This window comes from Drosophila mauritiana, chromosome 3R (genome assembly GCF_004382145.1).
Source record: "Drosophila mauritiana strain mau12 chromosome 3R, ASM438214v1, whole genome shotgun sequence".
NCBI classification, from domain to species: domain Eukaryota; kingdom Metazoa; phylum Arthropoda; class Insecta; order Diptera; family Drosophilidae; genus Drosophila; species Drosophila mauritiana.
The window spans coordinates 16056257-16081444 of record NC_046670.1 but is presented as its reverse complement, the minus strand read 5'-3'; the positions used below and the strand labels follow the sequence as shown (position 1 = coordinate 16081444).

Below are 25188 nucleotides of genomic sequence, written 5' to 3'. Positions count from 1 at the left end.
GAGCGCTGGCGAAATTAGATAATTGTTTCCAACGCGTTTGTATACTTTGTGAAACAGAAATTCTTGAACGTCATCAGCATCCGTGGATTCCTTCCCATTCTCGCGGGAGAGCAAACGGATGGGATTCAGTCCGCCGAACCAGAGGTGTAGATACAAAAGGCCCATGTAAGCTATATGTTGGGAGGCGCGAGAGGAAAATCGCTGAGTGGGGCCTTTGTTTTGTGAATGAAAATGAAATTTCTCGCCGTACATATGCCAAGCCTGCGACCGCCGTACGCCAGTACAATTTTAGATCTCGAGCGAGCGAGTTCGTCCGGAACAGAGAGCTGCTACAACCGATGAAAGCCGTATTTGTTGGATAGAAACGCGGACTCAGAGATTGCCATTTTTGTCGCAGTGCACCAGAGGATCATGTACATTTACCCCAGCTCCCCGGAATCAGCATCGTCCTTGCAGTCCGAAGAAAGTGCGGCCATCAAGATTCAGGCCGGATTTCGTGGCTACCGCGTGCGCAAAGAGATCCATCGATCCAGCAAGAACCCCCATCCCAGGCGGAATCAGCGACAGCGTCCGAAGAACAACGCCCTCATGGAAAACCAGGACAATAAGGGAAATCCACGTCCCAGCGGCGAGGATCAGCATACGGGCTCCGAGAATGGTGGCAAATCCGTGGAGGATCGCAGTGCCACCAAGATACAGGCGGGATTCCGGGGATTCCTGGTGCGAAAGAAGCAGAAAATCGCCACCGATGCGGCCGTTAAAATTCAGGCTGGCTTCCGGGGATTCAAAACACGCAAAGAATTGAAACAATGCGAGCCCATTGTGTAATGACTTCCACAACTCTGATTTCTACTGTACATACAAATATGTGTATTCAAATCCTACCGCTTAGTTCAATACGTGTCGTGTAAATAGATTAATATTAACTGATAGCTTCCAGAAGAATAAAATACTCTTACTCAAGAAACCGCAATCTTGAAAGACAGCACTATCCATTAACGAGATCCAATTTGTTTGTGTTTTCTCTAGGCCTATTTTTGGTATACCGTGCTGTATGTATATGGTATGAATACAGTGAATAAACATTTTATTCATCGAACATGTAGCACTTGATGGAAACTTACGAAACGGAAAACACAAAATGATAGTTGTAAAGAATTGTTTTTAGGGAGAACAAAGTGAGAGGCGTGTCTTTTTTTTTTTTGAATAGAACCTATTTAATAGCTGGCTAGCGAATGTATTCATCGGGATTCAGTGCATCGACCCAAGGTGCACACCCAGCCCATAAATCTGTCAAGTGTCAAATCTGTTAGTGTTTAGAGCCAAACTGGCAGCCATCCGCTCATCCGTAGTCTGTTTAAGTTGAATATGTTTAAATTGAGGAAAATTAAATGTTATGATTTACTCCCGGAAATCTTTACGCTTGTTTGATAACAAAAACATTTCAGATTAATACATATATTTTATTTAGATATAGTTCAGCGTTTATACTTATACAATTCGTCGTATACTTTATTTTCTTTTGTTCGCCTCGGCGCTTTTGATGCGTTTTCGCATATGTTTGGGGATTACTCTGAAAACTTCGCAATCGATTTGCACGGGCATTGAGTTCTGCCTCATTTTCAGCCACCTCAATTCCATGTCAGCGCTGGACTTAACCTCGCCTGGTTATTTAAGTTAATTTAAATATTAAAACTTGTTAACCAATTTAAACGATTTACTAATGATTACTTACCAACGGTCTTGCTTCTCTGGGTTTTTGCATTTTTTTGGGCTTTGACCCCACTGACTATCAAACTGTTTTCATCATCCGGAGTGGAATCATTTCGCAGTGCATCCCCGCGCTGCAACTTCTGGCGCCTGGCAGCCAGGTTGCTCTCCAAGCTGATGCCTTCCATTTTCCGGCTTTGACCCTTTCGTTTTCGTGTGTGCATCCGGTATGCGGTTTGTATCTTCTTGGCTGCCTCCTCTTCGATGAATCGTTCTAAGGACTCACTGATCGCATCGTTGCCAAAGGATGCTTTGGTGTCCAAAGTGGATGATTTGGTGCCAGCACTGGCCCGCCGCAACCTTCGCCTGGTAAGGAAACCACGAGCTCCGGCCTGGATCTTCGTGGCCGCCGAAACAATTGTGGATTCCGTTTCAGTGGATGTGCCCATGGCATCCGCCATGGCCGTGTCAATTTCAAAATCCTCGCTACTGACCTTTTTCGGATCAAAGTAATCGGAATCCGTTTCAGACAACGAGTAGGCCATCATCTTCTTTCGAATGTTCTCCGAAGTCTCGTCGTCCAAACAGAAACTGCTCGCACCCATACCATTAGCTCCGTTTTCCATATAACTGAGAGCATCATCGATGGTCACAGATCTGAATAGTCCTCGCGGATCATCTCCTGCGATGGTGTAGTGCCTCATCAAATGCACCCTTCCGGACTCCTCCTCATTGAGCAACTCCTTCTCTTGGTTATTTTCGGACACTGCATCACCAAAGACCACGGAATCGCTTTGAGCAGAGCTCTCCCTAGTTTCGTCCCTCTGCAGCCGGTTGTATACGATGATATCTCCATCCTCGATGTCCAGGCTGGATTGCTCCTGCAGAGAACTAATGGGCCGGATCACGGGCTCATCAAAACTGGGATCTGCTGAGGAAATCTTCTCGTGGGACTTCGAGTCACGAAGCTGGGACATTTTTTCAATTACTTCCTCTGGCTTGGATAACTTAATAGTTGCTTTGTCTATTGTATCTGCAGATAGTGTGTCCAGGCCCGCAGTTTCAGATATAGAAGAATCTGTATTCTCGACTTTTTGACTAGCAATATCCGATTCTGATTCACATTCGGAAACATTAACCAGCGAAGCGGTTCTTTTTATACAAGGTTCCTCAATAACTTCTTCAAGAAGTGTCGCACTTGGAAACGGTCCTAGTCTAGAAGAATATTCAATCTCGTTTTGCAGAAAATCATTGAGCAGTTCTTGAGTTGAGGCGATGTCCAGAGCTAAAGAAAATATAATAATCTCACTTGAGGGATTGACAAACATTAAATGGTTTTTCTCAACTTACACTGTACGAGCCCGCCAAAATCAGATTGCGATAGGAGAAGGGGATCCTCCACTGAATCAAGCCGAGCTTCAGAAGCTTCCGCTAAACCTGCTAAACCAGAAGAGATTGCATTATCCTTTTCGGATGCATCGTCTAGGCAGTCATCGATAATGGTACCAGGATTTAATTTAGATTCAAGCGAGCCATGCGTTCTATCTACTGTTTCAACTGATTCTACTTGCGTGCTGGTGGTTAGCTCGGCTTTACTTGTGGTTGCAATTGCAGCTGGATCCGGATTCGTTTCCACCTCAACAGGTCCTTCAACGACTCCCTGGCTTGGTATTATGCGAGTTGATCCCACAAACCACTCGGACTTCGGTTGGATCTTAGAAGTATCTTCTGCATCTCCGATAGCTTCGTGAATTAAGCTTCGTGATGGTGTTCCAGCAGCTGGATAGTTTGCGGTCTCTATGGCCGTTATGCGGGAACTGGTAATGGAGTCAATGGAGCTATCCTCGAAATGTTCAAGTTTTCTTCTTTCCATATATTGTCTGAACGCTCTTTGTATTATTTGAGCTGCACTTGACTTTTCTACGAGATCATCCTTTAATGGATGAGTGGGACTTGCCTGGGATAGATTCGTCAGTTCAGTTTTCATTTCCTCTGATGGTTTTTCTATCTCTACTAATTTTTCTGTCAGTTCCAATGGCTGTAATTCTTCGATCTCTTTATCAGGCGATTTTGCCGAATTCTTTGGATCTAAATTCACTTTTGAAACGTTTTCTATTTCTCTGAACTCATCCGACATTAATTCTTTTACACTTTTAGGCTCTTCACTTAATTGTGTCAAATTTATTGGTGCTGAAATTGTTTCTACAACCTGTTCTTCATCCCGGCGATTTTCTGTTGGCAATTCCAATGCGTCCAAAGATTTCTCAACTTCTGCAGATACACTTGCTGAATTAACTAGGCTTAAAATGACATTCGGAGGATCTTCTTGTACCTGAGACCCTTCCCTCTTTAATTCTTTTATCTCTTTGGGTTTTTTAGTTAAATCAGATTCGGTTTCGGCTTCCTTTAGAACATCGTTAAGCTCTTCAGGTTGCAAATTGTTTATAATTTCTGGATAATCAGCTACTTCTTGATTGTGAATTGATAATAAGCTATGTTCTTTATTAGAATTAAGTTTATTCCCCATTTCGGCTTCTGCGGCTACTGAAATTCCAGCATCTTGATGTCTTTCTGATTGTAGTTTCAGATACCTTCTATAAGCCCTTTGAATTTTAGAAGCTGCATTATTTTGCACTAGTTCTGTGTCAACTGAAGATTGAGTTTTATTATGTTCCGTGCTGATCTTATTAGAATATTGTTTGAATGCCTTTTGAATAATGAGTGCAGCCATTTCTTGTTTTTGAGTCCTTTGCTTGACCTTTTCAGCGTATCTTCGATAAGCTCTTTGAATCTTCCTCGCAGCAAGACTTTGTTTTGTTTTTTGAGTATCATAAGCTTTCTGCTTAAGGGTATTCCTAACCCACTTTTGAATAACTATTGCAGCTCTGTTTTGGTTTTCAAAATCAGATGCATTGCCAGGCTCACTTTTTAAAGAAGACCTATTCTTGAACCGTTTGTAAGCTCTTTCTATGATTTGCACAGATCTTGTGATATTCAAAATGTCTGTTTTATAAGCTGTCTCAAATTCTTTAATTGAATTTGTAGGAGATTTTGGTTTTACTACATTACTTTCATTTAGATTTAGTTCTGGGGATTGTCCTTGACTGTTAAATTCATTGGTCATCTCATTTTCATTATCGAGTTCCAATATGGTTTGTAGTTTAGTTCCGCCGGTTTGCTGATATTCAGGATCGCCTTCTGAAACTTCAATAATTTCAATTTCCTCCTCGTTGGAATCGATATCTGATTCCGATTGAGTAGCTTCAATATCTTTTACTTCTTTCTTAGCATCTTTACTCTGTTGATTTTGAAATCTTTTCGGTATCTTGTATTTGGGTTTTCCATCATCAGAATCGAATGACACAAAAAATGAAACTGAATTCTTTGGTTTTGGTTTTACAGTTTCCACTATTTCCTTGGGAGTATAGTAACTTGGAGCTCTTTCTGAGATAATCATAGGTTCTTCTACAACAGAAGCTACTTCTTTTCCCGAATCCGGTCTTTTGGTTTCAGCCGGAGCTGGAGGGACCACCGAATCCCTTTCAGCGATCACCTTGGGCTCCACATATATATCATACCAGGCGCCATCGTCGTTGGGAGTCTTGAATGACTTGAGCTGCAACTCAGCTATGGGTGTGGGCACAAGTCGTCCCGATGTTAGGGTGCCAATATCTTTTTCTCTTACACTAGGGCTAGATAACTTCTTGGTGGTCTTTTCAATCTCAATATGGTTAGTAGGTAAATTTTGGGTGCCAATTAATTGATTAGATACAAGCAATGTAGAGTTTCTCTGCTAATTTAAAAACAAATTTAAAACGTTTTCGATTCTGAACTCTTACCAGTAATTACTTCGGGTTTTTGGGGTGAGTCGTCTTCGTCCTTTGCTTCCACAACTATGACAATTTATATTCATTAAAAGTTATTGTGATTGTGCCTAGTTTTTAACTTACTATCTTTTTCCTTGATATCGGGAGATGTAGTTTTGGTAGCTGCGGTTTCGGTTTTACCAAGTTTTGATGGATCATCTAAAGAATCATCTTCGAGCACCAAGTCATCAACATCAGTGGTCTTAATATTTTTAATTACTTCTTCAGACACTGGTTCTACACATATACAATTAAAATTTCTTAAATAATTTTTATTTAAAAGTGATTTTCTTACTTGTGTGATCTATACTATCTTCTTTTTCGATATCTTTGCTTCTTGTATCGCTAGGTTTATTAGATCTATCATATTCACCTGCGTTAATGAAAACAATGTTTTAATATTAAGGAATATTAATATCTATAACGTGTACCTACTGTGTTTTTCATTTGACAAGTTGAATGGTTCCCCCGTTTCCTTGTCGGTACTAACTTCAGCTTGTATGTCCTGCATTTCCTGTGAACTGGGTTTATTTTCTAACTGGTTATTAATAGATTCGTCCTTATTTGTAGCAGGTAAGTCCACTAGGATAAAAATATTAAATTATAATCATAGCATAACAATTGTACTGTAATTTACTTACCAACTGCAATGGCAGCTTTTCCTTTGGACATTTCCTCATCGACTTTTTGGGATTCTTGCATAAGATCTTCTTCTGCGTTTTTATCAAGTGAAGTTGACTTTTCTTTTTCTGATGAAGGCTTTTCATCAAGTGATGTTGACTTTTCTTTTTCTAATGAAGGTTTTTCATCAAGTGAAGTTGACTTTTCTTTTTCTGATAAAGGCTTTTCATCAAGTGAAGTTGAATTTTCTTTTTCTGATGAAGGCGGCTTTTCAAATAAAGTTGACACTTCTGTTTCTGATGATGGTTTTTCATCAAGTGAAGTTGACTTTTCCTTTTCTGATGAACGGTTTTCATCAAGTGAAGTTGACTTTTCTTTTTCTGATAAATGTTTTTCATCAAGTGAAGTTGGCTTTTCTTTTTCTGATGAAGGCGGGTTTTCAAGTGAAGCAGACACTTCGTTTTCTGATAAGTATAAAAAAGTTGTTATTGAACTGAGTGAATTGTAGACATATACATATTTACTATTTTATATTACCTGTCATATCTATTATTTTTTCAATGGCTTTGTTTTCGTCTTCAACATGAAATACAACAATTATGTTTTATTATCTTTGGCAACGGAAAACGTATATATACCTTCTGCATCATCTGAAGATTCCTTCGAATTTTTCATAATTTTGGCATCTTCGGCTTGCACAGACTCAGGTTTGGTTGGAATAGTTTTCTCCTCCGAATGTTTAGATTCAGTTTTCAATTCCTCAATCTCATCTTCGACTTTCTTAGTTTCCAAATTGATTGGAGCCGTTTCTTTATAGGATTCTATGTCATTAGCATAAGCATCGGTGTGTTCACCTATTTCAGCAGCTTCGTTCTCCATTTCTTGATTTTCAACTTGCCTCGTTTCGGAATGTTGTGGTTCTGCTCTTAAACTTTCAGACTCGCCAATTGATATTTCACCTAAATTTTAATATAAGTATCAAAATGAGTTATTCCAAGAACTATAATAAAGGTTAGTTACCATCAATAACAGAGAGTTCTATGCTAGCTGCGGTGTCCTGAATATCACTTTTATTATGTGTTATCTTTTCATTATCATCTAGTCCTTTTTATTTAATAAACAATATTGTAAAGTTATTATTCATCTTTTGTTCGAACTAGAGATTCACTTACCTGGGGATGTAACAGAAATGTGAGAGCCAGATAAATCTTTTTCGTTTTTCAACTCAGTTTGTTCAGTACTGTCATCAACATTTTGTGATTCATTATTAGTTTCTTCGGAATTAGTTTTATCTGTAGATGATCCCTTAGTTTCTGAACTTTCAGATTCTATTGGAGTCACTTTCTCTTGTGACAGCATTTTTATTTTATCCTTTAAGTTTTCTAGCGCTTTTGGGGAGTCATCAGAATGAGGTTTATCTTAAAATTGAACAACAAACAGTTAAAAATAATGATCAAAGATGTTTTGAGCATACTTACCCGATTCTTCTACATTTTTTTTAATTATTTGTTCGGACAAATCCGTTTCGGAATGTATTATATCTCCAAGGACCTCTTTCGTTGTCTCTAATTCATCAATTGAATTTGATTCTTTCATTGCTTCTATAAATTTTTGTCTTGTATGAATAATACTTTACAATATTTTTTTTATTTACCTGGCACCTTAGATTCCTCTGCTAAAATTAAAGTACTATGTTCAACAATTTTATCTTCAAATGGTAAATCCCCCACTCGGTCTTGGCTATTTTCCGATACTAAAGTAAAATGTGTTGGTGAATATATTAAATATAGATCATATTAATTTTTACCAGTTTCGAGCTCTTTGTCCAACGTTAATTCATGATTTGGTAACTCAACGATGTCATCTAATGGCTCTTCATTATTTATCTCTACTTTTTCAGTGCTGCCGGAAACTTCATCATCTTTTGTATTTGGTGTTGTTTTCGGCACATCTTCCACTTCAGATATTATTTCCGATTTTCCATCCAACTCCAGTTTTTGGTCTTCCTGATCAACTGGGTTTTCGGTAATCAACACATCCTGAGAATCCGAATTGGATTGAACATTGTCTTCATCTTCACTACTTCTCTTTTCTCTAATCTTTACATGTGTATCTGAAGACTGGATCTTCTCATTTAAAACTATATTTTGCGTTTCTGGAGATGCTTCCAAATTGTTGTCATCTAAAGTTTTAAAAGGAGTTTCTAAACAAAATTAAATGTAATCTAAACCATTCTGTTATAAATAAATATCTTGTTTACCTTGCTCACAAACTTCTAGATTATGATTGATAAGGATGCTTTTCAAGCTATCTTCTTCTACGTTTGGGATACTTTTAGGCTCTTCTGCTACAGAGATCCCTTCAGTTAGATCGTTAGCTAAATATATAGTTAAAACGTATTAAATCTTAATTACTTACAAATGTAATAAGTACATACCTTTAGAATCATGGGGACTTGCTGATGAATCTTCCAAAATATCTTCAACATGCTCAATTTCAATTGAAACTGTGGGAGTAATTTCGTTTTTAAGTGGAACTTCCTGTAATTGACTTTCAGAATTTTGAATTTTAGGCGGCGGAATTGTTTCATTGGACGAAATAATGGTGTAATCTTTTTCCTCGTTTGTCGGTTCATCGGATGAAGGGATAACCGGTTGCACAATATTTTCTTGAACATCTTCACTTTCTTTTTTGTCAATGTTACTATGAAGTGCGTTGTCTTCTTCGCGACTTTCTTTAAGAAGATCACTGCTAGAGTCTTCAGCTTTAATTGCATCATCAGTTTTTGGATCTAAGTCGTTTGCAAGTGGTTTATCTTTACAGTCCTCATGCGTTTCCTGTTCTGCATCCAAGCTGCTTTTATTAGATTTTAATTGATCTTCGCTTGCCGACTGATAATCTTTACTTTTATTTTCAGCTTTTACCTCGACTTGAGGTATCGTTTCCAGATCTAGACTTGTTTTATTACCAACTATAGATTCCGGTTCAGGATCTTGAATAGTTCTCTTCTCATCAGTAATGATCTCTTCAAGTTTAGCCGGTTGCTCGTTCACCTCTAACTCAACATCGAATTCTTTTGATTCGTTATTCAAATCCTTGATGTTTTGCAAATCTGGTTTGCAAATCATGCTTTCAATTAGGGCGCCGCTAAGAATTTCTGCAAAATTGTCACGTTTTAATAGATTGCAACACGAAAATGAGAAGCAACTTCTGCTTAAGGAAGGAAATTTAATAGGAAAACATTAGCATAATTACCGCTTTTCCGTAAATTAATCGACTTTTGTTCGCCCTTAATGGTTTCCGCAAAATACTCCTTCTCAAGGCCGGCATCAACATTACTGTTCTCCACTTCCTCGTCCTCGTGAATTATTTTTTGATGGACTCGTTCCTCGAAGTTCGCCATTCCCAGTTCGGTGGACTCCGTTGAGAGCAGAGCGGTGGAGACGGATGTGTAAGATCCCGTCTCGGAGGCATTGTCATTGAGTTCCTCGGCCTGATCTGTGCCGGTGGATGTGGTTCTTTTGGCCCTATGTCGTGCCACCATTCGCCGGTAGGCTCTCTGGATTATGATGGCTGCTGTTGCTAAGGACACTGGGCCGTGTTTCAATCGATTTTGCTCCTGCTTCTTTTTCAAATATATGCGATAATGTCGTTGAATGACGACAACGGCTTTCATATAGTCGGCCGCTTTGGGTTTAGCATCGGATTTTTGTGCGTCACGTGAATTTTTAAGTTTTTCCACTCGCTTCTTGGCCAAATGGCGACGCACCTGCCTTTGAATCAGGAGGATGGCCGCCACATACTCCACGCTATTGCATTTATCCTTATCCCGACCTATTTTCCGCTCGTTGAGATATCGCCGAAAATGCCTTTGAATGATGACGACCGATTGTACGTAGGTAATTCTGCTGGAAAATTCTCGCTGATCGGCTTCGGCTAATTTGTTGTCTGTATATACGGATGCAGTGTTTTCCACATCCTTTCTATTCGCACTCAGTACTCGACCGCACTCACAGGTTACTTTCGTTGCAGGAGTTAGGTTCTCTTTGTCCTTCAATGACTTTTCGTAGGACGAGTACTTGCTGTACTCAATTCGACCCGACTTTTCCTTGGACATCCGCTGAAAATACTCCTGTGCGAATATGTATATATTGTCCGGTTTTTCTCTCAAAACTGCTTTTATAAACTGTTTGATTAGGTCGGTGAGTTTTTCTGGTATTATATTAAACACCATGGACAGTGGAACCTGCTGACGTATGCGGTTTTTCATGATGGTTTCGTAAGTTTGCACCGGTTCGTATTTTCGCACCGATTGATGTGATTTTTCACCCACAATCATGTTGAAAAAACTGGCCGAAAAGCCATACAAATCAGCCGGCTTTTCACGTAACACCTCCTTGGTATAGACCTTCATTAGGTCCCGCAGTCCTTCGGGAACTCTTGGTAAACTCGCAGTCGTCATTTTGTTAACTCAGGCAACTTGCATGGGAAAATGTTGAATCAATACTGACCAAACGAAGGTGTCCGAGTGTCAATGGAAACCTCGATGGCTGGCAGTTGCCATGTCAACACCTTGGGTGCCAAAACATATCGCCAGCTGACGTCGCACCAACTTGTTGCTCCCACAAGGAATAATAAATGAAGTATAGGGTTTATTCTGGGATTCTATATATATGACCAGTAATGACCCTTAATAACTGGAGTGTGACGCGGATTCCGAGACTTACCAATAAATATTTCAAGATGTTATTACCTGAACCAAAAATAGCATTTAAATACAGTTTAATTTATCGGGTGTTCTTACATTTTTCAGCTGAACCAAATTGTCATAACTAGCTGATACTTTAGACTCAACTGAAAAATACAGAACCGCCCCTTAATCAACAATTTATTTTCCACAACTAATTGAGATCCTCTGGTGATTCTACAATTCTGCAAATAATGGGAACGTCTTCAATGTTTGTGTTGTCATTGTCGGAGGGCTTCAGGGTCTCGGAAATTATATCGTTTTTGAACTTCTTCCAGTCACAAGCTTTACGATAGTGGGCGAAAAGGGCTTCTCTGGATGGAACCATGACGCCCACATACAACAGTCTGCGCTCCCAGACATTGCCGGGATTTTGTTTCTTCTCCAGCAGGAAAAATCTGGGAAGTATCAGGCATTGAACCGTGCTCCTTGCCATTATCACGCGATTTTCCATTTTCTCGCCCAAGCCGAAAATGCCTCCAAATGTTATGGTACCCACGTCGATGAAATGGCTTTCGATTGTGGGTGTCGTCTGCAAGGAGAATGCCAGAATGGTAAAATATATTCAAAATAGAGTTCACCTTATATTTAAGGAACACTTTTCATGTACTAATTTTCCTAGGCACTTACGGATGAACCACTGCTTGAGGTAAAACTGGGTAGGGATGACGAAAAAATAGAACTCCCATCGTAATCGATTTCCGTAATATTACTCAAAGCAGGACCGAAACGGAAGGATTGCTTAAACTCCATGTCCGTGTAGTCTGAGCCCGATGAATATGATTCGATATCACTTTCATCCTCGCACATTTCCCAAAAATTCTCAAATACATCTTCACTGATCAACCTATTTTCACTGCGCGAAAATACGGACATCGTTGACTTTCGAATCGAACGGCGCCAAGTGAAACGCGATTTTTGTGGCGGCGATTTGATCATGCCGCATCTTTTTTCTATATCTCTTAGATCCATTTTTCGCATCTGTATATTAGTTAAATTAATATTTACATCAAATAAAAAACAAACTACAAATCAAGCAATAACACAGGATAGACTATACCCAAATATTTGCAGTTGCTTACATTTAAAAATGAACTTACCTTGCGGTTGAGAGCACTTTTTTCTCCCGTGGAACTGGAACTTGTACTTGCCACAAGATCAAGAATGTCAATTTTTGACTGATCTTCGTGGGTACTTTGAGAGGAAAATGTGGATCTCACGGCTTTTCTAAACATTTTGGACACATCACCTTCAGCCGCCGGCAAAAGATCATATACCTTTTTACCTCTTTTCATACTAACCTAGAATTGGAGTAAAGGGTTTAAGTAGAAATCAAAGGTTTTCAGAACTGCTGACCTTTATATTCAGACACTGTAGGATCAGACATTCTCCACTGAGCACGAAGTGGACATTGGTCATGGATCCTATATCCTCACAGAATATGGTATCCAGTGGATCGAATTGTTTCAGTCTCCCATATCGGCAAGCTTCCACGATCTACAGTAATGCATTTTGTAGATTGAAAAGAATTTTATTAATGGGACGGTTTTGATATTAGATTGTAAATATTTATAGGAAAGTGTTTCTCTTCATGAATGATTGTTAAGTAATGAATGTTGAAGGCTTAAATTGAGTGAAATGGTTTGTAATGGGACATGATGTTTCTGAGAACTTTGTAGTGTGGAATCCTTTGGCTCTTTTACCTGATCGTCATCGAGAAAGTCAAAGTAGTCCAGTGCCTTGAGGGCCCGCTTCTTCTCGTCCCAAATCTTGGTCATGTAGGCCCCGAGAATCGGTGCAAAATCATAGTCGTACAGCACGAGTAGTTCGCAGTAGGCTGCAAAGTGAATCGTTCAATAGTTGCTGGCGAACTGGCGAATTGGCGACTCCCATCGAATCGGGGCACATGGAATCCATGGAGCTGGGGCCAAGTACTGCTGGTGCTGGTGCTTCTGGTGGCGTGCATCTGTTTTTTATTTATTTTTTTTTAAGATTGCCAGCACGAGGAGTAACAGGCACAACAGCCGAAAAATCAAGCCAATGCGCCAAAGGAAGGCGGGTGTTGTTTTGGGCCAACCTATATATTTGACTGAATAGTTTATACTACTGAATACGAATACCTGGCGGATTCGTGACGGACTCGGGGGGAGGGGGTATTTTGTTATTCATTTTGATTGAATCGAATTAGGACTTAACGTTGTTTATTGCTGATTAAATTGGTGGGTACAGGCAATCGCAAATGAAGCAACAAAACCAAACAAACTCCCAATAAACACAATCGTACAAATCGCGTGCTGGCCCTATGTATTTCCCATTTATTCCGACATGAGCCGCAAATAGTGCCAGTTTACCTAATTCACTTTCTTATCATACTTAAGTGTGATTTAATTGGGAGAGATAAGAATGTTAGCTATGCTGGTGTTAGCTCTCAGAATGAAGAATATAATTAAAAGATATTAAATATGACTTAATAACTCAGTTAAAAACTCACTTGCTGCTCTGAAGGTGTGAGTTCGTTTGATGCCCTGCAAGAGCTCCACATCACCCATCATATCTCCAGCACCAAGGAATCCCACGATCCCTCCTTCTCCCTTCTATCAAATCAAAAGTTAGGTGAATGTATTTATACTAGTCAGCCATTACCTGGTTTTTTTGGTTTTTAATCATATGTACTTCCCCTGTTAGTACAAAAAACACGGTTATAGGAGCATCCGATTGTCTTATGATAATGCGACCAGCGTCCACGGGCATCAAACGGACCACAGGAACTAGTCGAGCTCGAATTTTCTAAAGAAACCAACAGTCAGTTGTTAGCCACCTCATACAAAAAGGGTACTTCACTGGACTGAAGCCTGCCAAACATGTCAACTTAGCAAACAGTTGACATAATTTCCTTCGTTCCGCAATTGTACGAATCACGTGCGGCGTTCGAATCAAAGATTTATCCTGTCATAAAGTAGGTAATTATTTGGTTGTTACATATATTTTGAATAATTATGTTATACCGCTGCAGTTAGGAACCCCGATTTGGATTTTGTGCGCACTCTGGTGGATAAATTCCTCATGACGTTTGAAGTTATCCTTGGGTCACCTTCGTTTTCGCGCCAGGGATCATTTAGGCTCATTATGCGAACCACTTTTTTGAACAAGGCCTTGAGCGATTGAATTCTTTTAGTATCTGCAGTGATTTTTGTGCGCCGTTGCATTTTAACTTTGCAACGAAAAAATAACAAAAAAATAAAAAAAATATATACGAACAAAATGGGTCTTTTAGTTATTTTTGTGTGACATAATATAACAAAATTAATTTTGAAATACCCAGTATCGGGCTCTAAGACCTTTTATTATATGTTTTTAATATTTGTTGAATTTATTTGTAAATATTTTAAATTACCGGTACAAATTTCCCTAACCGTTTCATCAGAGATGTCGTTTTTAAACGCGCGCCACAAAGGGGAAATTTCGAAACAGCTGTCCCGCTGGCGCTTCACTTTGAATGGCAAACGGGAAATTTCGGTTTGGTTGCCGTGGAGATCGCGAACAAAAAAGTCTGTTTTAAATTAGTCGCTTGTATTAGCATTTGAAAATAGCACTCCCGGACGTGGAATGGATGCCAGTGTAGTGGAGAACGCTCCTAATCAAAAGGAGGTAGATAGCAAAGTAAGTTCATCTATTTTTGGTGCATTTTCCATTGATGAGCAACCGAAAACTTTCTCTTTTTCTGTAGATGGCTACAACGGAGGAGTCCGAAAAGCCATCGAACAGCATTGGACTGCTGCCCATTATGATATTTCTGGCGGCGACGGTGGCCACGGCCGTGGTGGTTGAGGTGCTGCCCCATGCCAGCAGAGTCTTCCCCTGGAAGTCAACAGATTCTTCAGAGGATCAACTGCAGCCACCGCCCACATATGCGATCTTTGGGCGAAGTCCCACGGAGGAGCACCTGGTGCATGTGGTCAGTGTGCTGCACAAGTTCGGCTACCAAAGAGTGGGAGTTAACGAGAGCTGGAATCTCTTGTGGGCCCACGACTATCCATTTCTTTCGTTCGCCAATCTCAAGAATCTCGGACAGCATCAGGTGGTGAACCATTACCCGGGCTGCGGTTACCTAACCAACAAGGTGGACCTGTGCACCACCCAGTTGCCCTTTCTACCGCGCGCCTTTCGATTGCCAGCGGAACGGGAGGAGTTCCTGGACTACGCCAGGGAGAATCCCCAGGTACTCTTCGTCCAAAAGCACAACGAGCATCGGCACATTAGGGTGCGCGCTCCCGCTGACATTGCCTTCGGATCGAACGACTCCTTTGTCCAGGAATTCGTTCAGCGACCCTATCTGGTGGATGGCCACAAGTTCGACATCGGCGTCTATGTAGTCATTACCTCGGTTAATCCCTTGCGAGTCTACATCTACACGGGCGACGTTCTGTTCCGGTACTGCCCGGTGAAATACCATCCCTTCGATGCCGAGAATGTGGACAAGTACATTGTGGGGGATGACTACCTGCCCACTTGGGAGGTTCCTTCGCTGCGCAAGTACTACAATCGCTTTGGCGGCAGCATGCGCACCGTTTTTGAAGCCTATGTCCGAGATCAGGGCAAGGATCCCGCCCAGATTTGGCCTCAAGTGGAGCACATAGTACGCACCACGATTGCGGCCAAGGAGAAGGACATCGTTAACATACTGCGCTCCTACAGGACTCACAACTTCTTCGATCTGATGCGATTTGATTTGTTTATTGACGAGGATCTGAAAGTTTTCCTCATGGAGGCCAACATGTCTCCCAATCTTTCTTCGGCCCATTTCAAGCCCAACTCGCTGTTGTACGAGCAAGTTCTATACAGCGTGTTTAATTTGGTTGGGATAAGGCCACTTACATCAACAAGTGGCACATTGTAAGTAATCTTAATTTTATTAAACCCAACGTACTTTAATATGTATATACTTTAAGGCTCGGCGAAAGCAGCGAGATGATCACAGCCGATAAAAACCTGGCCACCGACTTGAACAAATGCGCTGCACACGATTGCGACAAGTCCTGCAACAAGGAGGAGTGCGATCTTTGCCTGCAATGCCTCAGTGGCTCGGAGTACAAGATGCTGCAGCAGGCTCATCAGGAGCACTTGCATCGCGTGGACATGAAGCGCATTTTCCCTAAGCCCATTGTACGTAGTATGTTCGAGAAACTTAGAAATCATTAACTAATATCCTTACTTTATGTAGCACGATCCAACGAGATTCAATGTTATGGCGGAAACTGCAAACATGTCAAAGAAAAACGCCTGGATGACCCGCTGGTTCCACAACAAATGTCAATTTGATGCTGTCTGGTGCAATTAGCTCAATTTAATTATCTTCTTATGTAAATACTTACTGTGACATGGTAACCTCTTATGCTCAGCATTAGTTAATTGGCCACCGATACTTAGTTCTTAATAGATAAAATAGCAAATTGGCTTAATGTTGTAAATGGCCATTTAATAATTAGTATTCAATTGGAATGGAAACCATCTAGACATGTACAAATATAAAACCGTCCTTAAATTATATTAAATTTTAACCTCTTTTAAATTGTTTAAGTCTACATTTCTAGTAAAGATTTCAAATTGACCATGAAAGGTTAATATGTTGTATACCTAAATCATTTATCTCACTATAATCTTACGAAGGGAACTATTATTATAAAAATCTCAATCCCACTTTATTGGGCTTTACGCGATCAACAAGTATGTATGTTACAAAATTACAAGTATATTCGCAAGTGGCACTATTGAACAAGGTCTAAACTATTACGATCATTTAGTGTATTAAGCACCATGTGTCTCTAATTTCGTTTGCCGAATAACTTACTGCTAATGGTCAAACCCGTTCGTTGCGGCAGGTCATTGTCCATTTCATCCGGGTCCAGAGGGCCCGAACCGAGCTGCAGTTGTCGCCAACGTCCTCGACCATGGGTACCTACCCATACCAGCAGTATCGACTGTGGCGACAGAGCGGTGGAAAACAGAACGCTCGCTCAAGCGATGCCGGCTCATTGGTGCTGTGCCTGTGCGATGGAACGGCGTACACTTATTGCAAACCGATAAGACGCGAGATATGTCAATGTCAACATAAACATAAGCAGAGGAATAAATACACATGGGCAGTGGCAATCAATGCCGCTGTGCTCGCAGAGAATCGCGACCTCGTCGCAACCCGGGCCATAATCGGAGCTACACGAGGAAATGTCAGGTTTGATAAAATATTGGCCGGCACACATTCTTACTCAGAGTGGAGAGCCGAAGAGCTCGACCGGCTCAGTCCAGTCCAGTCCGCAGAATAGATGGATGGATGGACGGAGCTGGACTTGGACTTGGACTGAAGTCCCCATCCCCATGCCCATGCCCACATCCAGAGTCGCTGAGCTGATCGGAGCTGAGCTTTTTGTCGAAATGGAGATGAAGACGGCGACGAAGACGCTTTGTCGGCAATTACTTGTGGCGGTGTGAAGCGATGGATTTATTGCCCCAACAGCTAATCAACCAGCTGAATTTATCGCTGACTTCATTCGACATTTAGAGGCTCCATACGCGGTGCATTAGTTGTGATTGCGCCATGGGAAAATACAAGGAATAAAGAGAACAAAAACAATAACAAAAGAAGCCAAATAGGCAGAAGAAAAGGGACACTGATCGACTGATAGGTGCAAATTGCTGTTTGATAAAAAAGTGATTCCCCCGAGTCCAAATCAGTGCAATGGGTATCGGGTTCTGGGAAGCCCCCACCATCCCCCCAATTTACTTGTACTTCGGGTACTTGAAAGACATTGGAGCTTCCGTTTAACGGTTAGATGCCCCCACCCCCCTGGATCCTCTGTGGAATACCAGGCGTAAACAACTTTTTCTCGGTTTTAGGCTGCGGTGCCATCGTTCCGTAATTAATAGCGGCTCATGCGTGGCAATTTAAATAGCCGCTAATTGTAACCACCGTCAAACAAAACCAGTTAAAATGCCAGGAAATGGCCACCGTGCAGAAGGCAGCGCCACATAAGCCATATACCCATACCCATACCCATTGCCATGTAGATGGCCAGAAGCAGCTGCCGCTCGCACTCCTCTGAAATTTGTAATTTTGCTCTTAATGCCGGCGCATATTTCATTTGCATCTCGCAGTCTCGCAGTTGTGGAGCCGAGAAGCCATCTCCAGCTATCCCAGGAGCTAAAGCCAACCAAGATGCTTAGGCACTGGCGCAAATGAAGTACTCTGCAGGATGGTTAATACGCGACCATGGGCGAACTGGTTCATTACATTATAATGCACGATTCTTTTACTCTTTGGCTCATTTTCAAACTTATACTTAACACCAAGCCGGCTTTATATCGCTTTTGGTTTGGTTTTAGTTTTGGCTTTCGGTTTGGATCAGTTCAGTTTTGGTTTCCAGTATGCAAATTCCTTGGATGCAACATCTGTTCTCCTTAAGGTCGTTACCTTCATGACACCACACCGTTAAACGAGAGGAGGCGATCCCGATCCCGATCCCGATGCCATTATTTCTCATGCATACGCTCATTAGCTCGTAATCTGATATGCGTACTTAAGTTTCCATTAAAAAAAGTGATTGCTTTTGAGCAAGTGTTTCCTCGGGAAGTCAGACTTTTTCCACTCATCAGTACTTGTTGTGATAAAAAATAAGAATCTTTCAGATACTCACTTTACCATGCTCAGTACTAGTCCACACATCCTTTTTGACAAAGCCATGATTAAGATCCCATGTCCAAGGTTTCAAATCTAAGGTTTTGGTAATTGGAGATACTCAAGTGAGCGATATAAAAGTAGTTTTAGGATCCCGTTGCCTGGAAATTCATCTTAATGGTATAACAATTCACATTTAGTGCGCACTGTAAAATCAAAGAACATGCTGCATTCACTTAAAGTCATGCAACTTAAGGCTTAATGATGGATTTTTTGTTATAAAATCAACTTTGTTTTAAGTAAGCATCTTGATGCAATTTAACCCCCTGATTGGTTGGAAAACCAGTGATTACTCGGATACTCGCAGTAACGGACGAAATTGGAATTGCTTGCCAGATAAATGTGCGGGATAGGATAGCATTGGATAGGATAGGATAGGATAAGATTGGATGGGATGTTGTCTGATGCGATTGGGTCGATGTGATGATGCATCTTGGCTTTGGAGCAACAGAACAAAAACGAAATAAAACAACAAAGAGCTGCAAGGGACTTTGGAGAGACTATGACTACGACTATCCGGTTTGGTGGCCAAAAAGCGATGCCAAGACCCAAACTAAAAGCCCAGCGGATGGCAAGTTCGCCAGTTTTCAACTATGTAGTGGCAACTGCGATACGATGCGATGCGATGCTCATGGCCTGGATCAATTTCAATGCCTTCTTGCATCCGTTAGGTGACCTCGAGAACTTCAAAGAATTTGAATAGCTATTGAAAATTATGGTGCATGGATGGAATGGCCAGCGGCCAAAGAAAAGTGTTGGAGCTGCCGGTTCCCGGTTCCCAGTTCCCAGTTCCCATATCCCAGTGTCGAGTCTCTGGACTACAGACCAGCCATCCCAGCAACTCCAGATCCTTGTCTTCCTCCACACAGATGCGATGCAAATGCTCGCAGTACGTACATACATATATGTATGCACTCTGGAGTGTATGTACTTACTTGACCCTTGAGTCTTGGGTCTATCTTCTTTTCTTGCCGAGTTGAGATACTTTGCGCTTTAAGTTTATGCAGATAAATGCGAGGACGTCTTTATTCAGACACAAAACAAGGGCAGCAACTTCTGGCGATTTAATATGGAGTGGAATTTTACATATAGGTGATGTTGATTAACATAAAAAAAACAAAATATATATGTTAATAAAATCTGTATTCGCTTTGATTTGAATTCAACTACATTACATTTTTTTTTCTTATTATATTCCAAAATGTACTTAAATCCAAAATGCCCATTTAATACTCCGCACAGGATAAGTGGCAAAAATAGGTCGAGCCCCCAAAATGAAATCGCTTTCGGACGCAATATTGATCTATGTTCATTGCCAGGAGATCGATTAAATATCAGGCGAAAGGGAAAACGCAGCGGTGCCCCCCAATGGCTCCACTTTGGGTTCGATTTGGTTTGGTTTGGCAATCGCCACCCCACTCGGCAGCGGAAAACATGTGCCTATTGACAGAATATTGACAGAAGCTATTTCACTTTTCGGGGTGTGACAGACATGCCGGCGTTGCCTTTGCCCCTGCCACTTGGCCCATACTGTAGTCGTTGCCGTCGACGACTGCAACAGCCCCTCCAAGTGCACTGGAAAAAATGCTATAAAAATCTTACAAAAAATGTTCATTAAATTTGGGATATATCTAAATTTGATATGCCTGGAAAGTTGCGCATTTTAAGGAACTATTTTTTAAGAACTCCGTCGAAAGTACTGACAACCGTATATCCACCATACCCATACATCATGATTCCTTGCTGTGCAGCACCACCCATCCATCCAGCCACCCACCAAGTTGCGGCGAAGTGGAGAAGGAGCACTGGGAGCAGTCCTGGGTAGCTGGGTTTCCGTCTGTGCCAAAAGTTTTGACTGCGATTCAATAAACAAACGGTATTATTAAATAATGCGCTCGTTTTGCAGCGTCGCAAGTTTTGGCCGAGAAATCGGTTCCGCTGCCCGATTTGTCTTATGCAGTGGCGCGAGTGCAAATGGATTAATATCCATATGTGTATATCCCCGTATATATATGCACTTATATATATATATATATGGATACATATGTATAGCCAACGTATAGCCGCCAAATTCGGCGCGGCTCTGAAGTTGAACGGCGCTCCGCTCGGAGGTGTTTTAATGAATGTTGCCAGGATACAGGTGCCAGGTGAGGCCATTTTGTTATTTTTATTTGCATTGACAGTCGGCACTTGAACACCGGAGGAACCAGTGGAACCGGAGGCGTCGGATTCGGGCCGCGAGTATATTGGCCAGTGCTCGAAGGGCTGAAGAACCGATCGGAAATCCCGCCATGCGGACGCCTTTTGCCAACTTTGATTTCAACTTTTCGCCGGGCTGCAAGTGCGAGTGCTCGGAATCGGAGTTCCATATCTATAGCCATAGCCTGGTGACCATTTCGTGCCCCGCCGAATCCTGTCCCGCGCTCCTGGTCGTCATCATCCATGCTATCCACGCGCCGCACGCCCATCCGCGCGTCCTGTCGGCCGTTCTCCATCCTCGAGGTGAGTCCTCAATTGGCTCGAACCCCTTTGGAAATCCAGTGTGCAACAATTTAGATTCGTTTGCATACGCGGCCATGCATGAATAAATCGAAGTGGTGGATGTATGTAAATTTACCTAAGATATTGAGCCATGTGGCTGGGCACGAACCTCCGAGCAGGTGGGGTCTGCCACATCGTATGTGGCACTCAAATTAACGCCCGGGAAATATGTGGCGTGCGACATTGGCACCTCTATTATGAAAACTATTTCGATGCACGATTTGGGGTGAAGCAGATAAGGTGGAAATTGTAGTATCAAAACGCCATTAAACTGAAATTGAAAGTAATGGTGAATTCCAAAGTAAAAGTAAAAAGTATTTCGCTTGAATTTCAAATTTTAATTACTTAGCACTAGCACTTTTTAGCTTGATTTTGGAAAAATGAAAGCAGAAACGTGAAATATATATATTTATAATTAGTAAGAAAAAAATTAACAGTACATTTTGCTAATCGAAAAAGTGAACAAAAGTCTTAAAAATTCATGTTTTTATAGCCTCCTTCCTGTGAAAAGCAGTCAGTATTTCCAAAGTAAAATACTCCGAGCACGGTAAGCTATTAAGTTATTAGAGGCAATAAAAATTAATTAAGATCAGCCATGTTTTTTGCGACCTTGAGAGAAGCTACTATAAAATTTCGAGGAATATAACCACCTATGGTTCGAAAAGACCAAGGGTAAACAGAGGTCCTAGCCCCATAAAATATATCCCCAATCCATGGCTCGTCTCCTAAATAAATTCCAGGCAATTCATAAATCATTTTTTATTGGAAAAATTTAGCTCACTCTGGGTGGCTGACCCCAATTGGGCTATTTCAAAAGTCCGCCCAACCACTTTGCTCGGATTGATGCACGTAAATCCAGTAAAATCTCGCTAAAAGGGAACGACCATTACGGCAGAATTTGGTTTGCAATCTGGGGGTCAGTTGCGTGGATTGCGTGAATGCGAGAATAAAATGTATGAACGCCAATAGGGAATAATTAAGTATTTCAATATTCTTGCCACAATCGGCGGCGGGGAGAGCTGGGCTCGCATGCAAATAAAACCTCAACAAGTCAAACCGGAAACCCAAACATTTCGTTCAGTTTGCCTTTCACCAACCTATGGCAAATAAGCCGAGGTGTAGGTGTGGAAAACACTCCTCGGATTTTGGATTTCGGAATTCGGATCTCGGTCCTCGGGCTGGTCAGGCAACCGAAGGCATGGTGCTCCAGTCCAACCACCTGAGGTTCTATACCCGGTACCCATGCTATATATAAGAACAGGGAAATATGTGTGTGTGTGTGGCTAGGATTCATGCCACCATTCATCCTGTTGTATAAATTAATGGAAAGTCCAGTAGCGTGTTTTGACCATGGCCGGTAACCATGGTGTTAGGGCTATAACGGTGGAAACTAGAGAGAGGTCACTTCGGGAATATGTATGCAAATCGGACTAGGGTGTCCCAATGACATTCGCCGGAGCCACAATTCAAGCGAAAGAGTCATGGATTCAACGAAGCACCTTGTGTAAGAGTATACACTTTGGACCGGACTTTGAATAAATCGCGGCTTAATTCATTAATTCACTCGGACATTCTCGGTGGAAGGTTGTAATTTCGTTCGACCCACGGCTTTCCAGTCGTTCGGTCGGTCGTTTGGGCCGTTCTCATGCAAATCAAATTCAAAGTCCTTTAGACGTGGTCAAGACCCCGAGCCTAACGGTATAGCTCGCGGGTTACCAATATTAACTTCTCGCAGCGAAGACGCGTTTTTCCGTTCCCTTCTGTAATGTGACAAGTGTTAACTGATTATACAACTAATCAATACATCATTAACTTGCCAAATAAAATCGTGTCGAAAAAGTATTAGAGTATAATTCCTAATAACATAATTGCGTCCCAATACGCTGGTTTAAATCCACGCATGTGAAATTACTTTGGGTCAATAAACTTGATTCGAAAACACGACAAGGCTGTCAGAAGAGCGAAAAATCGGCCACATGGTCTCGAACATTTTCAACAAAAGCCAGATTAATTATTTTCAGGCGGTGAACTCTTTCCCTTCGCATCGCCTCGTTCTATTGATTACCCTAAAAATAATTTGAGAAAGTGGAGACGGTGCGATAGCGATAACTGCTGGGTGCCTTGGATCCCATCCCGGGGTTGTTGTACCACCGAATTTGGTTTTAGCCCTCTGCTAAAGTCATTGTTAGCCCAGATAAGCCATCTGGCCAGAACTGGCTGCCTAAATAGAGCATCAGCCAAGTAAAGTATGTGTGTATGTAGTACGTACGGTCGAGTACGTGTGAAAACTTTCAATTCACTTGGCTGGCTAGGCTAGTGGTAACGTCTGGAATGGTGTCTTCGGTGTCTTAAGTTCTCCGATTCCCAAGAATCACTCAGAAAAGCGCCTGATAAGGGGCAATAAAACGAAATTGCACCATTGCAGGGTCTAACAATTCGATGCCACATGTTGCAGGCTGTCAAAGTTGCGCTGCCAAAGTGCATCGCGTGATTTGTGCTATATCTAAACTTCCATGCGGATAAAGTTAACATGACAGTGAAAGCCCCAAAACTTATGGCAAATATTGAATTCTGAATAACAACATGACATTTGTTTTACTGCTGTCGTGTATCTCTAAAGCGCAGCGTTTAAAACGAAATCGGGTTTAAATTAAGTGAAATGCTCTGCAAAAAGGATAATGAAGCGCAGCAAATCGGAAATTAACTGAAGGAATCTAACCAAAATGAGGTAATTACTATTTTCGTGTTGAACCGCACTGGAAAATCCAATTGCACTTGAAAATTGTGTTTGTGTGTGTGTACTACTTAGTACATATATTTAGGCTTGCTTAAGTATGCATGGTAATGGTAATGGTAATGGTTATTTGACGTGTCCGATTGGATAGCTAACCCTAGACTCCTTCGGCCCCTCTGTATTTGTTTTGGCCGCCTGGTCACAAGGTCAGGCCGTCGTCATCATCAAAATTAATATATCTGTAGGTCAAAAAGGTTAGGTGCCGTTAAGTTGGTGTGTTCAAGGTAAGGCCTAATCGAAGGCCCATAAACCAGGCTCAACTGGTGGATGCGATTTAGGGCGTAGCCGGGCCAATGGCATTCCGATAAACCATCGTCCTCATTATTGGGTTGACCCCATTCAAGGAGCCTGGGATGTGGAAGAGTCAGGATAGGAGCGACTTCGTCAACCCAAGACGTGACTAACAGCCGCCAAAAAAAAAATAAAAAGAAGCAAAATAGATGCCTGGAAAAGTGTGTCACCACGTGGGCCCCTTGGCCAAATCTCAAGTTTTTCCAACTGCAGCCGTAGCAAAAGTTGTAAAGAAACCTCCATGCGCACGGAGGTTAATATGAGAAATGGGTTCAACATCTGCTGCTCCGAGTTCTTGTCTTGGGTTTTGGGCCTGGGATTCGGCGGTAAACTCGTTTAGGTTGCCGCCCTCATTGTGTTCGTTTTTCCTTCATTTTTGGCCCCATGTATAAATATCCTATAGACAGCAGACAGCGGCACTGGTCTGGTATTGGTATAGGAAAAATATTTTAATGTACCTACGATAGGCTGCTCCGGCGCTCTGCCGGCTGCATTAGATGCAGGTCACAAGATAAATAGCACAGAACACGATTACACATATTGAACAAGCTGAAAACATGATCGAATTACTGCAATTTCGTGTGTAGCATTTTCCGGGCCGACGCCACCAGGAAAATCCAAACCGAAAAACATTGGTTCTCTAAATGTTTTAATTTGCTGGCCGCTAAGAGGGGGGTGCGGTCTTTTGACCAAATTAATTAAACATACACAAGTCATTAATCGAAAACATGTCGGTTTTGAATATTAGCATAGTCACGGTCTCAGTTTCGAGCACAATTAAAAACAATGACCTTTACAATATGTTCCTGTCGACAAGAAAACAAATCCAAATTACATATTTCGAAAGATAACTAGATATTAAATGCAGTCAGCATTACATAATTCAGGC

The 25188-nt window shown here is 41.5% G+C and overlaps 4 protein-coding genes across 7 annotated transcripts; 2 read left to right on the top strand and 2 right to left on the bottom strand.

Annotated features, from left to right (window-relative positions):
• Window positions 1-270: 270 nt before the first annotated feature.
• LOC117146066 (abnormal spindle-like microcephaly-associated protein homolog) lies at window positions 271-1009 on the top strand. The gene has a single exon (XM_033312007.1). The coding sequence runs from the start codon at window positions 412-414 to the stop codon at window positions 826-828; it is 417 nt and encodes a 138-aa protein (XP_033167898.1). The 5' UTR covers window positions 271-411; the 3' UTR covers window positions 829-1009.
• A 433-nt stretch (window positions 1010-1442) lies between these two features.
• Window positions 1443-10683, bottom strand: LOC117146061 (nucleoporin nup211). The gene is made up of 18 exons (XM_033312001.1): window positions 9453-10683; window positions 8635-9354; window positions 8458-8574; window positions 8005-8400; window positions 7852-7950; window positions 7676-7798; window positions 7370-7615; window positions 7218-7301; window positions 6836-7156; window positions 6735-6773; window positions 6218-6661; window positions 6012-6158; window positions 5872-5949; window positions 5661-5813; window positions 5550-5603; window positions 3061-3150; window positions 1736-2995; window positions 1443-1664 (listed from the first exon to the last, which is right to left on the bottom strand). Exons 1-18 carry the CDS (start codon window positions 10657-10659, stop codon window positions 1513-1515), a joined length of 5730 nt encoding a protein of 1909 aa, XP_033167892.1. The 5' UTR covers window positions 10660-10683; the 3' UTR covers window positions 1443-1512.
• Window positions 10684-10983: 300 nt separating this feature from the next.
• On the bottom strand, window positions 10984-14184 carry LOC117145664. Of its 4 annotated transcripts, XM_033311395.1 has the most exons (9): window positions 13950-14184; window positions 13786-13890; window positions 13588-13731; window positions 13436-13538; window positions 12648-12781; window positions 12301-12441; window positions 12045-12245; window positions 11575-11925; window positions 10984-11476 (listed from the first exon to the last, which is right to left on the bottom strand). In XM_033311395.1, the coding sequence occupies exons 1-9, from the start codon at window positions 14148-14150 to the stop codon at window positions 11099-11101; spliced, it is 1758 nt and encodes a 585-aa protein (XP_033167286.1). In that variant the 5' UTR covers window positions 14151-14184; the 3' UTR covers window positions 10984-11098. The 4 variants fall into 4 exon arrangements, with proteins under 4 accessions (XP_033167286.1, XP_033167287.1, XP_033167289.1 ...); XM_033311396.1 differs by lacking the exons at window positions 10984-11476; window positions 11575-11925; window positions 12045-12245; window positions 12301-12441 and having other exon boundaries at window positions 12714-12910; XM_033311398.1 differs by lacking the exons at window positions 10984-11476; window positions 11575-11925; window positions 12045-12245; window positions 12301-12441 and having other exon boundaries at window positions 12748-12887.
• A 262-nt stretch (window positions 14185-14446) lies between these two features.
• Window positions 14447-16303, top strand: LOC117144924 (probable tubulin polyglutamylase ttll-15). The gene is made up of 4 exons (XM_033310375.1): window positions 14447-14604; window positions 14672-15837; window positions 15894-16107; window positions 16166-16303. Exons 1-4 carry the CDS (start codon window positions 14551-14553, stop codon window positions 16280-16282), a joined length of 1551 nt encoding a protein of 516 aa, XP_033166266.1. The 5' UTR covers window positions 14447-14550; the 3' UTR covers window positions 16283-16303.
• Window positions 16304-25188: the final 8885 nt, after the last annotated feature.